Genomic DNA, 14,416 nt, shown 5'->3' with positions numbered 1-14,416 from the left:
CTCTGTGAACTGGCCGTTAACGTTACATTATTCTCGCCCAGCATCGTCTCGAAGTCTCGCTTGTTGGTCGCATCGCGCGCATCCAACATTGCCACAGTAACAGGAGCATTCAACTCCTTGTCGTTCACCCGAAACTGACCCACGACTGGGTCAGGTGCCCGCTCCTCGTCACATATCGAAAGCTCCATCTTCACCGCCGCAGCCCGGCTCTCAACAGCTTTTGTAACCTCAAGCAATGTCTGCCCAAAATCCTGGAAAACTGTTCGCTGCAGATAGTTTTCCCGCACCAACTGGTGCACCGCCTGGCCGACGAACTCCATCTGCTCCCCCTGCGAAAACTGATTCACCTCCAGGGGCATGTCCCCTCTAAATATCGCGTTAGCTAGGGGCAACAGCCCCGTCGCAAAGGTCACGGGGTCGGGGGTCTCATCCCTGAAGCCCGGGGCCGCCGAGAGCACCGCCCGCAGCGCCTCCCGCGCTGGCAAGGCCTCCGCCTGCTCGCTGAACGGGCGATCTCTCAACCCCTCCGGGATCGGATTGGTCCTGACCATGGCCGCCGCCTCCCGGATCTACCCTATGCCCCCCTTTTCAGAAAGAATTTCGCCGGCGGGCTGCTTCAGCAGCGCCGGCCAGATAAGAGCATAAGGAGCGAGTATCGACTGAGCTGCAATAATAAATAACAGCTCATTCTCTCTCTCTCCTCTGGGCGCTACTTTCCTGGCTAATCGAAGATTACCTGTACCAATTCGACTTAGAAATTCTGCTCCCACGTGGTTTGCTTCGCCTGCCCCCGCGCTGCCGCGCCCGCTGCGCGCCTTGCAACGCCGCGCGCAGCGCTGCAACGCAGCCGCAAAGACAGCGATCGAAGGCCTTGCAAGGCTCGACGATGCCGAAAGCGCGCGCGGCAAGGAAAAGCGACAATTTTCGCATCAAAAAGGGGCGAGGCGGCCATCGCGCGGGCTCGCTCGCGAAATGCTGGAACAAGAACGCCGAGCTGCACCGAGACAGTCAGCTAGAGAAGCATGACGAGCTCGAGGGCCTTCAAGGGCCGATCCGGCCCGCCGATGTGGACGAAAACAAGAAGAAAATCGTGCCCCTCGCCCGCAAATTTTTGCGCTCGTATGCCGAAAATTTTGCAACAGATGCACCTCCATCAGACCTGCTGAAGATGCGAGAAGGCATCGCAAGAGCCAAGGACATGCGCCTGCCGTCGTACTTCGCCGTGCCGATCTGCCTCAGCAAGCTCGGCCCGTCCGTTGGCGACATGGTCGAGCAGCTCGGGTCCGACGACATGCCCTACCGTCGCGACTCCGAGGCCATGGCGAACTTCATCGTGGACTGCGCTGCGGAGGTGCGCTGCCGGCACAAACACCGATACGCCTGCAACGACCAGGAGACGCTCGCATGGACCAAGCACTACAGCGCCGCCTACGGCTTCCTGGGCCCTTGTGCCTGCGGCGAACCGGGGTCTGACAAGCGAGATGCCTATTTGGAGAGCATGAGAGCACTCGCGAAGGATATCACGCTCCACGGCCTGCTGTCCAAACTGCAGGATGGGCAGGTGTGCCCTGCGGAAATCGCACAGATCCGCGAGAGGCTCGGTCGCATCTGGTCCTCGCCGTACGTAGGCCAGTGGGTGATCCGCTCGGTCCTCTGGTGCTCTGCGAGCGCCGAGGACGCGGTCCGGCTCATGGGCTGCTACGCGACGTCCAGCGCCCAGGTCCTGTGCACGAAGGCAGCGAACAAGCACATCTCCTTCGCCGAGGCCCGGGCCCTCTTCCCCACGTCCTCTCCCTTCTTGGTCGCCATGCACCTGTGCTTCGCCGAGGGCATGCAGAACGAGCTCACGAAGAACGGCCGCATCAAGACACCCGCGGCCGCAGCGACTTGGCTCACGAAGCGCCGCGTGCGAGCCCAGCTCGCTGCCATCCGCGACGCCGAGCGCAACGCGACCGGCCTGGAGCCCCGCCCCGACAAAATCGCCGCCATGTGGAACAAGCTCTAGTACCACCTAACTTTTTACTTCGTAATATATCCACGAAATATCTTACACGCAACAATACATGTAAATCTCGAAGGCAGCGCCACGTAATGGAGACGAAGCGCGAGTCGCTGCGGTGCGCCGGCGTCGCGCCACCCGCACACGACAACAACGCGGGCGTTCCGAAGCGCAAGCGTAACCGCGACGGAACTCCGAACCCCAAAAAACGCGGCAAGATCAAGCGCGATGCATGGGCAAGGTGCTCACGGTGCAAAGAAATGCGGCGCATACACTGCGCGGCTCTCTTGCAGTGCAAGGAATGCGCCAAGCAGGCGCGCGAGGAAGAAGCGGGAATACACCCCCGCGCAGTGACGCGCCCCGGAAACGCGTTTAACAAAATTGCCAGGCAACAGGCGAACGAAGCTAAACGAAATCAACTCCACAGGCCAAATGTGGCAGGCACCATAAGACCGACACGAACGCGCCAGGCCGCGCAAAAAGTCATCTACACCGTTGCCGCCTACGTCGGCGGAGGCATGCTGGATAAACCCTTCTCGCAAAAGCCCTACAAGCATGTCTTTGCCAGTGACAACAACATGAAATTCCAAAAATCGTGCCAACGCAACCTGCGGACGAAATTTTCACTCGTGGACATGGACGAGACAAGCGCACGCGAGTTCGTCAAGCTCGCAACGGTCGACATACCGAGCGGCGCCCATGTGCATTTCAACGCATGCATGTGCTGCAAGAACGCTTCTCCAAGCAGCGGCAGCTCGCCGGATTACGAGGACTACGATGAACAGATTAAAAAACTCGCAGAAATAGTAACGAACTTAGGCAAGAAGCACATCGTCACGTTCTTCGCCGAATTCGTCGTCAACCACCTGATTATTAAAAAATTTACACAGTGGTTCAAACAGGCACATATCCGCACCATCAAGCTAGCAGGTGAAGAAAAAAGGCACCGGGTTTTTGTCTCGGAAGGCTTCAGCATCGACAACATCGAGGCACATTTAGAAAACATGCAGGAGAAAGCAGGACCAACGGTCGAATCGATACTTGGGAAAGGCCACTTCAAAATGAACACAGGATCCAGAGCAAAATGGATTAGCACAAAAGAAAAAATAGGCACCTTGACGTGCACTGGCATGAAGTTCAAACATGCAAGATCAGGAAAAATAACACAGGTATCAAAGGAAAAGCTACTCCAGCTACGAGCCCAGGGCAGCAACCTAAAATTCAACCTGGACATGGTCTCTGAAAGCCTGGGCCGCACGATCGTCGGCCAGGGCGTCAACCTTGCCATAGCAAAGGCAGCAGCTAAGCTCTGCGCGCAGGCACACTTCAATCGCTGGCAGGAGCCCACTCCCACAAACTAGCCTAAACACTACTAGCAATCTGGGGACCACTACTAGTAGTGTGGAAGGCAGCACCAGCAGGGACACCTCCCCCCACGCGCATGCCTCCCACCGTACGTCCGAACACCACCCGACGCCGACACCCCACGACCACCCACGACGCAAAACGTAGCGCACCTCGAAGATGCCACCGTAAAAAACCAACATGCCCAGGTAGCGACAGCCAATCCGCACGCCAACCGTCGCACCGCGGCCTTACTCCCGCCGGCTCACACGTACGTCGCCGATGAAAGCAACACCCAGAAAGTCGACTTCCCACGCAAACACCGGGACCTACATCGCGTTTTGTCGCCTCGCGACAACAAAGGGCTGCTTTGCACCCGGAAGCCCCAAGCCGTACGCAGCAATGCAGACGCCACCACACGGCTTGGCGAACTTAAGCCTCGCTTACGTCAGCTAGCACGCGCTTCTCGATGCCTGCGCGCGTCTCTAAGATCACCGACGGTCCCGCACCGTCGGTGAGGACGAGGGACCACTGCCCCCCCTCCAGTGTCACCTTGTACGACCCGTCCTGCACGTCGAGCTCGTACCCTACCAGCGTGTTGTCGTCGAACGCAGGGGGGCTAGGAGCCGGAACCGCAAGAGGAGAAGAGTGAGGGGGGGAGGCGCATGCGGCATAGGCCACAGCTTGCTGATGCGAGACCGCGACGACCTTCGCCGATACTACGTAAATTCGCATAGTAGACATGGTGAAGTTGTAGGAGAACTTAATCGAAGTGCCCGGCACGCCCACGACGTTAATGTCGCCAAACTGAAGATGCACAGGGACTCCAACTGTGGGCCTCTGGCACCTATGAAATACATTGAAAGTAGGGTGCTGAAGGAAAGTGCGCAGAGCGTCGATGTGCTCCTTGTCGACAAACTTCGTCTCTTGCACGTAGCACGGCGTGTGCTGCAGCGTGACCACGAAGTTTGGAGAGGACACAAGCTGAACTTGACCCGTGGTTTTCACAACAACAGCAGTGCCCTTGGGCATGGACAGCCAAAGGGACCGCGGGAAGTGGGTTAGCTCAACCATACCAACAGCGAACTCCTACACGACAAGACGATCACCCCCCCAAAAAAACGAGACACCGGACCATACACCAGGTTTCTTGTGCTTCAGAATTCCCTGCACACCAGACAAAACCTGCCCCTTAAAAGCGGCCTCCATCTCGGGCGGCGTCTTCTCGACCGGCGGCATCTCTATAGATGACCTGCGGCGCTTACTCACGCCCGGGCAGTACTGCATGGGCTCATGGCACGAGACCCTGCTCCTAATGATGTTTGTATCTGTGACAGGGAGGGAGAAGGCAGGATCGCCCTCCCAGCTCCCCACAAAGCCCATTTTTGTGGACGGCGAATAACCATGAAGCCTGCATAGCATCAGCGCATTGTCGGCGCATGCGCCAAAATGCTCATCTGCCCATCCATTTTCGTTGAATGCTAAGGCCACCTGCAATACCCAGCAGGGGCCATCAATGGGATCATTCCTATAGCGCGCCACGTCAACGAAAAACCCAAAATAGAGTGCAATTATTTTGAATTAAACGAGCCAATTTTTACGACCCTAAACACGCGCCGACGGACAGGACCCGGCCGCACAAAGTGCTGCAGGCATGCATGGGTGCCTGGCAACACAACGGCAGCTTGATACGTGTTCACCTTAAGCCGAACGCGCACACCAGCCGCCTCGCGCGTGACATCCATGACCGTGCCCACCAGACGCACCCGCCCTTCAATTCCGCGCGAAGAACGCCATTCCACTGGAAGCAACGCAGCAGGAGCAAGCACTAGATCACCCTCCGCAATTGCGCCGCTCTGCATGAACGAGACAAGCGCATGCGCGCCCGCCATAACGTGCAGAGCTCCAATTATCTGAAAAGTCGCAGGAATAGGGTAAGGTTAGGGTCCGTATGTGGTGATACTGAAAGTATCATTGGTGATACGGGGAAGTATCATGCTTATATAAATCGGTATCTAACTATCCGTTAGAAGACCAGACCCGAATAGGGTACTGGAAGAGGCTGCCCCGACGCGAACTAAGTTGCTCGCCTTCGACCGAACAAATCCTCCGCGCCTTGCACTCCAGCACCAAGGAATACTGATATGTAACAGAAAATTTTGAAGATTACTGATAATTAATGTTATGTTTTAGTTTTTCCGCGAGACCGAGATATTATTAACTTTTTTGTCAAATTTGTTTGTTTCTCACGAATATCAGGAAAACTTGTTTGACTGATATTTGAGAGATACGGACGACATTTTACAAAAAAGGCTAATAATATCCTATCATCTCGTTCATCCCGATGCTCGAAATAGCCCGCTCCACCGCAGCCGCTTTGACGTCAAGGTTATAGGCGTCGCCGGCCACGGACTTAACTCCGCTTGCCAGCATTCTGATGTACTGATGCTGCTCTACCTCTCCGACAGCGCCGAAGAAACGCATAAGCATGGGAAACTGCCCAATAAGGAAGCGCCCTTTAAGATTGTTATGCTCCTCAAGCGTCCGGACCTTGCTCCGAGGCAACTCTGCACTGCGCAGTTGCTGCGACTGCCCGCCTGTCCATGCCACACAGATCATCCCATTGCGGTGGCCCATGACATTGACCTCGCACCACTTATCTTTGATATCTGCATACACCGTCTTTGCCAGCTCCAACCCCGGCGACGCCGGCGGATCGAAGACCCGCGGGCTGCCGCAAGCGCCTCTGTCAATTGCTGCTTCACTATGTCTGTAATACTGGCTGTTAACGTTACATTATTATCGCTCAGCATCGTCTCAAAGTCTCGCTTGTTGGCCGCATTATTATTGCTCAGCATCGTCTCGAAGTCTCGCTTGTTGGTCGCATCTCGCGCATCCAACATGCTCTGGACCTGTGCCACAGTGGCAGGAGCCCTGAGGGCTCTGTCATTCACCTGAAACAGACCCTCGACTGAGTCAGGTGCCCTTGCCTCGTCACAAATCGATAACTCGAAGTTCACATCCGCAGCCCGGCCCTGAACAGCCTGCGACAGCGCCGCCACAGCTGCTTCAAACTCAGGAAAATCAACCAGCGGCAGATAATTCTCACGCACCAACTGGTGCACCGCCCGACCGATGTAATCCATCTGCTGCCCTGGCGAGAACCCGCGCACTTGTAAGAGAGTGTCCCCACGAAAAATCTCCAAGGCTACCCTTTCCAGCACCCCTAGGAAGGCGCCGCTGTCGGGCGACTCCTCCGTGAAGCCCGCGGCTGCCGCGAAAAACGCCTCCAGCGCGACCCGCGCTGGTAAGGCCCGCGCCTGTCCACTAAACGGGCGCCCCTGCAGCACAGGTCTAAAGTTCCCCAGGGGCTCCAGGGCACTGGGAAGCCGATCCGATGGGCAGCGCCCGACTTTGGCAGCCGCGTTCGGCGTTTCGGTCCGCCGGGCGCCCCGGCGGCCTTCGAGCTCGCGCCGCGCCGGCGGGCGATCTTCGACGCGCCGCTCTCGATCTCGAGAGGCGAGCACGATTTCGGGGCGAACGGGGCCTCTGGATCCGGGCCATTTCGACGCGTCGAGGGGCGATATGTCGGTCCTGGTGCAACAAAAAGGGAGCGGCGCTAGGGCGATCGCACAGGGACCTTGTTACGATGGGATCGCACCAGCGCCGCTCCCTTTTTATGTCCATCATCGCGCGCGCGCGCGTGGCAGCCCCGGCGGTGCGCGTCGAGCGCTCCGAGTGGTCGTGGCGGTCAGCGCCGGGCCCAGACGACGATCTACGCGGCTGAGGCACTCGAGGGGTGTCTGAGAGGGCCTCGAAGCGGTCGCGGGTGTCCCCAATGCGCGTTTCTCGGGTCGTTGACCAGGTTTGAGCCGCGGCGCGCGTCGTGCTTGGCAGCCCGTCCACAGACATGTTGGACGGACCCCTGATGCGCTGGGGTCCAGCGGGAGGGTCGCCAGGGGGTGTTTTGGCGCCCACCATAATCACTGTTCATGACTACTCAGAGAGTCCAATCGATCAATGGTCTATCAGTTGACTCATGAACTGTGTTTAAGCACAGTTGATTCGACTGAGCGGAGGGGGAGGTCAAGCGGGGCCAGGGCGTGGTCTAAAAGGCCTGCCGTCGGCCCGGGGGGGGGGGCGGCGTCTCCCTCGGCTCTCCCCCACCGACGAGTGCGTCCGTAGATGGCACATGCGTCGGTGTTTTAAGTCGAGGCCCGCGCGAGGCGCGCGGGACTGGACAGCGCGCGCCAGGTCTTCGGCGAAGGCGTAGGTACGGCAGATGATGTCGCCGGGAAGGTCTGCTTGGGCTCGGCGTAGCCCACGCCGCAGAGGCTGGCGCCGTGGGTCTCGGACGAGCACGCGGTTGCCCTGAAAGCCCGCCGCGCGGCGGCGAGCGATTCGGGCGCCGCGGTGAGTCTCGAGCCAGCGCGCCTCCATGGAGCGCGGCACGGTCGTGCGCCCCCCTCGAACGCGGAAGTCGGCGGCCTCGCAGGTCCGAACCCAGAGATGCCAGGGGGTGCCGAACCAGCGTGCTCGCGCACGACCTGAAGTCGCCGCCGCCAACCGACACTGGATGGGACGGCCGGAATGCGCCACCGTCAAGCCGTGCACGGACAACGTCGCGCCGGGCTCCCAGACGAGCAGCGGGCCCGCCATGGTCGGGCCGGGGGGGCAGCGACGACGGCGGCGCGTCATGCTTCACGAGCGGCTGGGCTGCTCCCTGGTGTACTATTTTTTAGACCTGTGCAGCTCCGGCGGGACTGGGTTGGACACAACCATGGCCGCCGCTGCTCCAACCCACCCTATGCCCCCTCCTCAGAAAGAATTTCGCCGGCGGGCTGCTTCAGCAGCGCCGGCCAGATAGGAGCATAAGGAGCGAGTATCGACTGAGCTGCAATAATTGCATTTACGGCAGTACAATATGTTTCCGGTAACGAGTTAGTGAGTTTAGACCATCATAAAACTGCTGGTTGTGGTGGTCCTCTCCCAGCTCGCCGCTTCCCCGGGGTCCGGGGTGGCGCGGCTTATATTTTTTGGGTCATGGTTTTTACTGGCGACCAGGAGTTGGGATAGGCCCTGAAATCCTGTAGGCTGTCGTGCCTTTCCTGTTCCGTAGTTCAGGGTCATCTGTTTTGAACCTGCCGTAAGAATCGCAAAGTGTGGCTCTTATCTACACATCACTTTGTGCGGGGCGCAGGAATGTACTAGAGTGGGGACTTTGAGATTGAACTCAGCCCCATGAGGACATGAGACTGCAGTGATAAGGAAAATGGGAGAATAAGGACAGTAGGGCAGATACAGGAGAATCTTCCTCCTGAGAACCATCCCTAGAGACAGAAGATATATCTCGTACTCGAGTACGAGTATCGTCTGTCGCTGACATCCTCTTCTATTATTGTGCGCCGGAGCGCACCCCATGCAAATCTTCTCCTATCCAGCCGGCCCTACTCTTTTCCTGGGGGTCCTAGACTAGGCTAGTCCCCGAGCTGGGTGGAGCCCATGTTGAAAGGCAACACCCAGCTTCTAATACAACTATATCATTCTATATCTTGTATCTTTCCTTAATATAACAGAGACCACGGATGGATCAAGATTGGTTGATCGGTTCCTAATATTATCGGTCAACCTCAACTCATCAACCACCGTATCGATTCTGATCATGCGAAGCTGCTCGTTGTGCATGTTTGTGGCTCGTAGCTAGAAGCCCGGCCCGGCCTCACGGGAGTCTGAGCAGAGCTACAAGCGTTACCCATCCCACACAAAGATATCTTTCATTATAATTGTCGATGTTCATTATGAATTGTGCGCGTGATTATGCATATCGATGTTACGCTCGTAGAAGGCGAAGGCACGAGCCGATCTCGGCTGATGGCATCGATCTTGGAAACGTCATTTTCGTCGATGAATCAAGAGGGGAGCCAGATCCTGACACTAATGAGAATGAAGTCGAAATTTTGTGCACTTTCCCTCAAGAAATATATCGCCTACCACAGTTCTTTTTCCGGCTTGTAGATGACACAACCGCACCCCTGAGAAAGTTATATGAGGGAATATTTGCTTCTGTAGAGCAACAGAGTCGAGATACAACAATAGCACTTATGAATCTGAAGAGCTCAACTACCAAGCACTTGATTAAAAGGGGCTTAGCCAGTCAGAATGTACAGATTGAATGGATCAAGAGCAACGGAAAATATATTATTAGGAGAACTGTCACTATTTTGCTCCAATGCTCCTGGAGAGCAGCGTCAATAGCTGAATTCTGCCATAGCAAAGGAGAGTCATAGGTCGATCTCGCCTCGGGCGCCTTCAGGTTTCGGGATCATTTCGAGCCTAAAGATGACATCTGGAGCTTGGTTGTCAAGGAGAGAGACCGTCCTGCTCACGCTGAGACGCATATATGCTGCGACACGAAACGGCACCTTGTCATCGAGCGAAGTTATATGTTGTGTAGCTAATTATTGCGAGGTCATGTCAATGAGATTCTATTGTTTCAGGTCGCAGTCTCAAAGCTGGATTTAGTTGCATATCCTATACTTGGTTCGTCGACGAAGGAACCATGATACAAACTGGGGAAGTTGTGACTGCAGATGGGAAGGTGGCGAAGACGTACACGAAGACTAAGAGAGTAGAATCACTCGTTCAGGCTCACCGGATGAAGCGAGTGTCGACCGTTTATTCAGGTTCGGCACCAGGGGGGAATTGAAGGCAGTAGATTCACAAAGACAGGGATTTCCCGAACACCGCCAATGCCGCTACAGCGGCAGCTTCGGCCAACTAAACGGCTGGCTTAACGAGGGGGCGATATTCTCGGAATAACGGGTGAGAACATTATGATCTTAATTGCCCTTACGGCCCGACCTCAATGAACTGAATGATGCTATTGGTAAGGAAGTCTGTTCCGGTATTGAATTTGAATGGGCTGATGAAATTGTTGAAGCCTATAAGCCTCTAACTGAATCGTGCCCACTCTGCGGTGAACTACCATCTGGCTTGGGTGAAGTCTGTCACGCAGGTTGTGAGAATACACTTTGAATAGACGTTTTCCTTATCAAAAATCTTTTTGAAGGGCAACTTTGATAATAATTTTAGTTGAAATTTTTAACAAACCCATTCAGCACTTACAGTAACAATCAGCCAGCGTTGTCTTGTAATGTTTCCACTTTTGTTTTAAGGGCGCTCGTCGACTTCAGTTGGAAAGGCATATTTAAAAAATGCTGTGATGTTTCCATTGTAGTGCCCTTCTTTTTATCGTTAGCACGGTAAAAAAAAGTCAAGGCGCACGCCTGGCCGACACCGTCCTTCGCGAACGCCCGCCGGTGGGGCGGACGCTCGCGCCGGTCCTGGGGCCACGCGATACCATTAGCAATTGCTTCGTAAGCCTCTCGGGTAGCTCCCTTGGCGAAAAAAGATTGATTGGCTCTACGCCCTCGTGTCTGTGTCAAACAAGATGTGCAGGTATTGCGCTGCAGATCTTTAGCTATTGTTATCATATTGTCAGTCCAACTTCCTCTTCACCATACTGAATAGGCAAATCAAACCCACAAGGGCACAGAAGGCTGCCGTGATAAATAACGTGAGCGCAAATACAGAGGTTAACATCATTTGAGTAAGCATCGCTGATGACTTAATCCAGACTCCAGAATTTGGGTGGGGAGTGGTATTCCACCAGGCAGTTTCAAGAATATGCTTCAATAGTATTCGTCCAGCGCCATCGGGAACTGACTCAATAGCTTCACGAAACAAAGCTGCAGAGAATCGATAGTTGGACTGACCGGGGTAGTCCAAGTCTGTATACATAATGTTCCACTGATTGTGCATGGGTAACAGTTCCACGTCACCAGGAGACCATGGACCCACGGCATCTGCTTGAAATTCGTGAAAGGCGATTGAAGTAAAGTGATCTCCTCGCTTAAACTGCCATGGTCTGCAGGTGATGTTGCCAACACCTAAAACGACAAAAGCCACTTGGTGATATGCAAAATGACTAAGAGCGTACTACCAAGGGACGCGGAGAGTTGCGATCAAATTTGTATCCACCATAATCAGGCACATCTTCCTTCAGGCCGCGCACCAACTCACAGATCAGACGAGGCTCGATGCCTGGAAGTACCAGCATTCGTGCTCTCAAAAATGTTTCAACCTCATCAAGGTCTGTGAAACCAAGATCATCGAGATCCACCGTCGTCGCCACCCGAGTATTCAGACATTTTCCTGGTTCGTTGTTTGACTCCGGCTTCTTATTTAGCCAAGGATTTGTCGAGGTGCATGTGGTTAGTTTGTAGTGCATCCACTCGCCTGCTTGATTTCGTGGCAGGGCCATGAGATCGAGCTCTAACTTTGTGGCAGCTACTAACCAAGTCTTTCTGATGAGTGTCATATGATCATGGTGCTTCATGCGTACTAGGGCGCCGGAAGTGGGCATGACACCTTCATAGTATGACAAAGTTTGCCTGTCGGTGGGAACCCAGTAGTAATTCTCGTACGTGGACTGATGACCTGCTGATATCAGCATATGATCTTCCACATAAACCATGAAACTCAAGGGTTTGAGGTCGGCAAGCTCAGAAGTCCAGCCGATACCAATCTCCAACCACCAAGTCAAAGCTGATGCATGTGGCTCTCTGGCATCATTCACCTCGCCTTCGAGGTCAAGCTCCATGTCAATCAGACGCGTGTAGCCATCCGGTGCACTCTCGGCAAAGCATCCGGAGACCTGATCTGTGATATCACACGGATCCCACTCCCCGTGTTGTTCTACGAAATAATTTGGAACATATTGGTCTACACTACCTGCTTTCAACTTCATGGCTTTGATGAACTCTGTGTATGACTCGACTTTTGAAGGCCACTGATAACGAAGATATGGCTTTTCCGGCACCAGGTGGATGTGATGGACATGGATGGGCGGATATTCCAAAACCTGATTATTTTCTACAGATATCCCGGCAACGTAATGTCCAGTAATACCGATCGTGCCTCTCTTAGTGAAGTCACTCATGTTCAAGGCATTATGCCCGGCGTATTGCCACCAGTCGTAACCTCCTTTGCTTGTTAGGGGGCCTATGCGAATGAATCTCCAATCGGCGCTACGATTGTTTGCACGTGTCACATCACAGATTCCACCTTGTATTGGGGTGCTCGAGAGATCCACTGCTTTGAGCCTTCTGCCCCAGAAGGAGTCCTTTGGATACTTGTGATAGTTGTAGGGGGTGTAATCAGTCCCTTCAAACCGGTCATATTTTTCTGTAGTTTCAAAATGATTCATGATAAATGTAGGGAACATTTGTTTCAAATCACCGTATTTCCAGTTACAGGCGGCATGGAGGTCATGAATGTCATCCACATACAGAGAAGAATAAGCCCCCGTGGGCATTCCATAATTACCAAAACGATTTAAGGCTCTACAGAACGATCGTAACGAAAGTGCAGCCAGGGAAATCCATTGGATTTTCATTAATTGTGTGTGGCTTCTAGAACTTGAGACGGGAATGGGCCCTCCCGACAGTAAGTCAATGGAAACGAGTGTACCGGGTCCTGAAGATCAACATGATCCGCCAATTGCGCGCAAGGGGCCACGTTGATACAGGAGGACGTCTGCCGGGGGCGCCGCGCCCATTTCGAGAACATTCACCTCAGGTTGTACATGTAAGGTCCAACGCCTGTGCGGCAGCCCCTCGGCCGAGTCCAGAGCCGTGCACGATGTGACACATGTCCTAGGAATAACATAGCTTCCTAGTCAATGGTAATGTTTGAATTACCCTAGAATCTCCTGCTACACTCGGGCGAGAGAGAATGACCAGGTGCTCGGGTGTGATGCCGAGCTGGACTGGGTCAGAGGAGCAGCTCCGCCTGATATGTCTCGTCATAGTCAGGTAAGCTCTCCTCGTCTTCCGAATCTCCAAACGGGTCCTTGCCAGCCTCCATGTCAAACTCTACTCCGGCTTGAATACACCGGACTTCCTGGGCGCGTAACTTGAACCCTGTCCGGGCGGCTTGGGCGCGAGATAAGGGAGGCAGGCTTCTTGTCATGTTAGTCACCTGTTCCATAGGTAGCTCATCGACAATTTTCTCATACCGGAACGCCTGGTGTGGCGGGAGACTGGCCTAAGGTAACTCATATATAACTAACTTAGCTTGAAGTTGGCAGCGCAGTGGTCTTGTATCTACAAAGGGTGGGTGAACGTAAACACTTGTACTCCAACATCATGTCTATACAGCTTCAAGCAAGAAAATTTGAAGACGAGCTGCAATTGGACCACCAGAGAAGATTGTATGCCAAGTACTTTCTTGAGAAAACCAGCATCAATGTAGGAAGCGCATCATGCGAATGGAAACCCGGTGTGAAGAATTATAAAGTGTCTCCACGGGAAAGTAAGGCCCCACCAGTAGCAACGCGGAGTTTTCGATTACAAAAACAGAACCACATTTGAAAGGGACTCCCTACCGGAAGTCGCCAACACTTGGGTTTCTGACGACATCCACATGGCTAAGACCTTGGCCAGAGAGGATGTCTCTACGTCAATGAAAGTAATCGAGAAAACAATGAAGCAGCAAGGAATGCTGCAGCCACCCACAAAGAGGATGTTCACATCTCTCACCTGGGTGCCAGCTAAATTTTCCAGGAATGACAGGGATATTGTAGCCGCTGGGCTATGGGATTCTTGTTGTAACCGAGCTTTTATAGACGAGCACTTTTTTAAGACATTGTGCGCGCGTGAGCTCACGTATGGGATCCAGCAATATAAGGACAAACCTGACATAAATGGCAGTTGCGGGGGTAAACAGAAAATCTGGGGCTGGACAGCGGTCTACTTTTCCTTGGGCGGGACGTGGATGTGGTACGTGTTCGAAGTGGTCCCTAACTTAGGTGTACCGTTCATGCTCGGATGCCGGTTCATGGAACTCATAGGATCAATTACCGACCATGGCTTAGGTGTGATCCTAGCCCGGAACTCAAAAATGCAGATCCAACCTAGCCCAGACGTGGAATGTATGCCCAAAGTTACCATGATAAAAACAGGCAACGCGATCAGTAAGGCTGAGATCCTCTGCAGATTTTACTTCACAGAA

The 14,416-nt window shown here is 54.1% G+C and overlaps 5 protein-coding genes across 5 annotated transcripts; 2 read left to right on the top strand and 3 right to left on the bottom strand.

The window, feature by feature from the left end:
- Positions 1-886: 886 nt before the first annotated feature.
- Positions 887-4,408, top strand: AURANDRAFT_68283 (hypothetical protein; the record flags this gene model as incomplete). The annotated part of the gene is made up of 7 exons (XM_009043934.1): positions 887-1,989; positions 2,079-2,240; positions 2,388-3,168; positions 3,400-3,531; positions 3,553-3,857; positions 4,020-4,066; positions 4,101-4,408. 7 exons carry the CDS (start codon positions 887-889, stop codon positions 4,406-4,408), a joined length of 2,838 nt encoding a protein of 945 aa, XP_009042182.1.
- Positions 4,409-4,655: 247 nt separating this feature from the next.
- Positions 4,656-5,235, bottom strand: AURANDRAFT_68282 (hypothetical protein; the record flags this gene model as incomplete). The annotated part of the gene is made up of 2 exons (XM_009043931.1): positions 4,656-4,754; positions 4,969-5,235. The coding sequence occupies 2 exons, from the start codon at positions 5,233-5,235 to the stop codon at positions 4,656-4,658; spliced, it is 366 nt and encodes a 121-aa protein (XP_009042179.1).
- A 421-nt stretch (positions 5,236-5,656) lies between these two features.
- On the bottom strand, positions 5,657-8,002 carry AURANDRAFT_68281 (hypothetical protein; the record flags this gene model as incomplete). The annotated part of the gene is made up of 3 exons (XM_009043930.1): positions 5,657-6,121; positions 6,298-6,937; positions 7,536-8,002. 3 exons carry the CDS (start codon positions 8,000-8,002, stop codon positions 5,657-5,659), a joined length of 1,572 nt encoding a protein of 523 aa, XP_009042178.1.
- Positions 8,003-9,132: 1,130 nt separating this feature from the next.
- On the top strand, positions 9,133-10,137 carry AURANDRAFT_68280 (hypothetical protein; the record flags this gene model as incomplete). The annotated part of the gene is made up of 4 exons (XM_009043935.1): positions 9,133-9,555; positions 9,631-9,781; positions 9,841-9,971; positions 10,027-10,137. The coding sequence occupies 4 exons, from the start codon at positions 9,133-9,135 to the stop codon at positions 10,135-10,137; spliced, it is 816 nt and encodes a 271-aa protein (XP_009042183.1).
- Positions 10,138-10,192: 55 nt separating this feature from the next.
- AURANDRAFT_68279 (hypothetical protein) lies at positions 10,193-14,318 on the bottom strand (the record flags this gene model as incomplete). Its single annotated transcript, XM_009043929.1, has 12 exons — positions 10,193-10,284; positions 10,372-10,417; positions 10,507-10,779; positions 10,862-11,292; positions 11,426-11,681; positions 11,774-11,842; positions 11,877-12,406; positions 12,437-12,880; positions 12,923-13,059; positions 13,251-13,450; positions 13,945-14,099; positions 14,220-14,318. Coding segments are annotated over 12 exons (2,732 nt in total), but the record flags the coding sequence as incomplete, so codon positions are not given.
- Between the last annotated feature and the right edge of the window lie 98 nt (positions 14,319-14,416).

Source organism: Aureococcus anophagefferens, assembly GCF_000186865.1.
Source record: "Aureococcus anophagefferens unplaced genomic scaffold AURANscaffold_86, whole genome shotgun sequence".
Lineage (NCBI taxonomy): Eukaryota > Pelagophyceae > Pelagomonadales > Pelagomonadaceae > Aureococcus > Aureococcus anophagefferens.
Note: the sequence above shows the minus strand (reverse complement) of the source record. Positions and strands in the feature narration are given on the sequence as shown.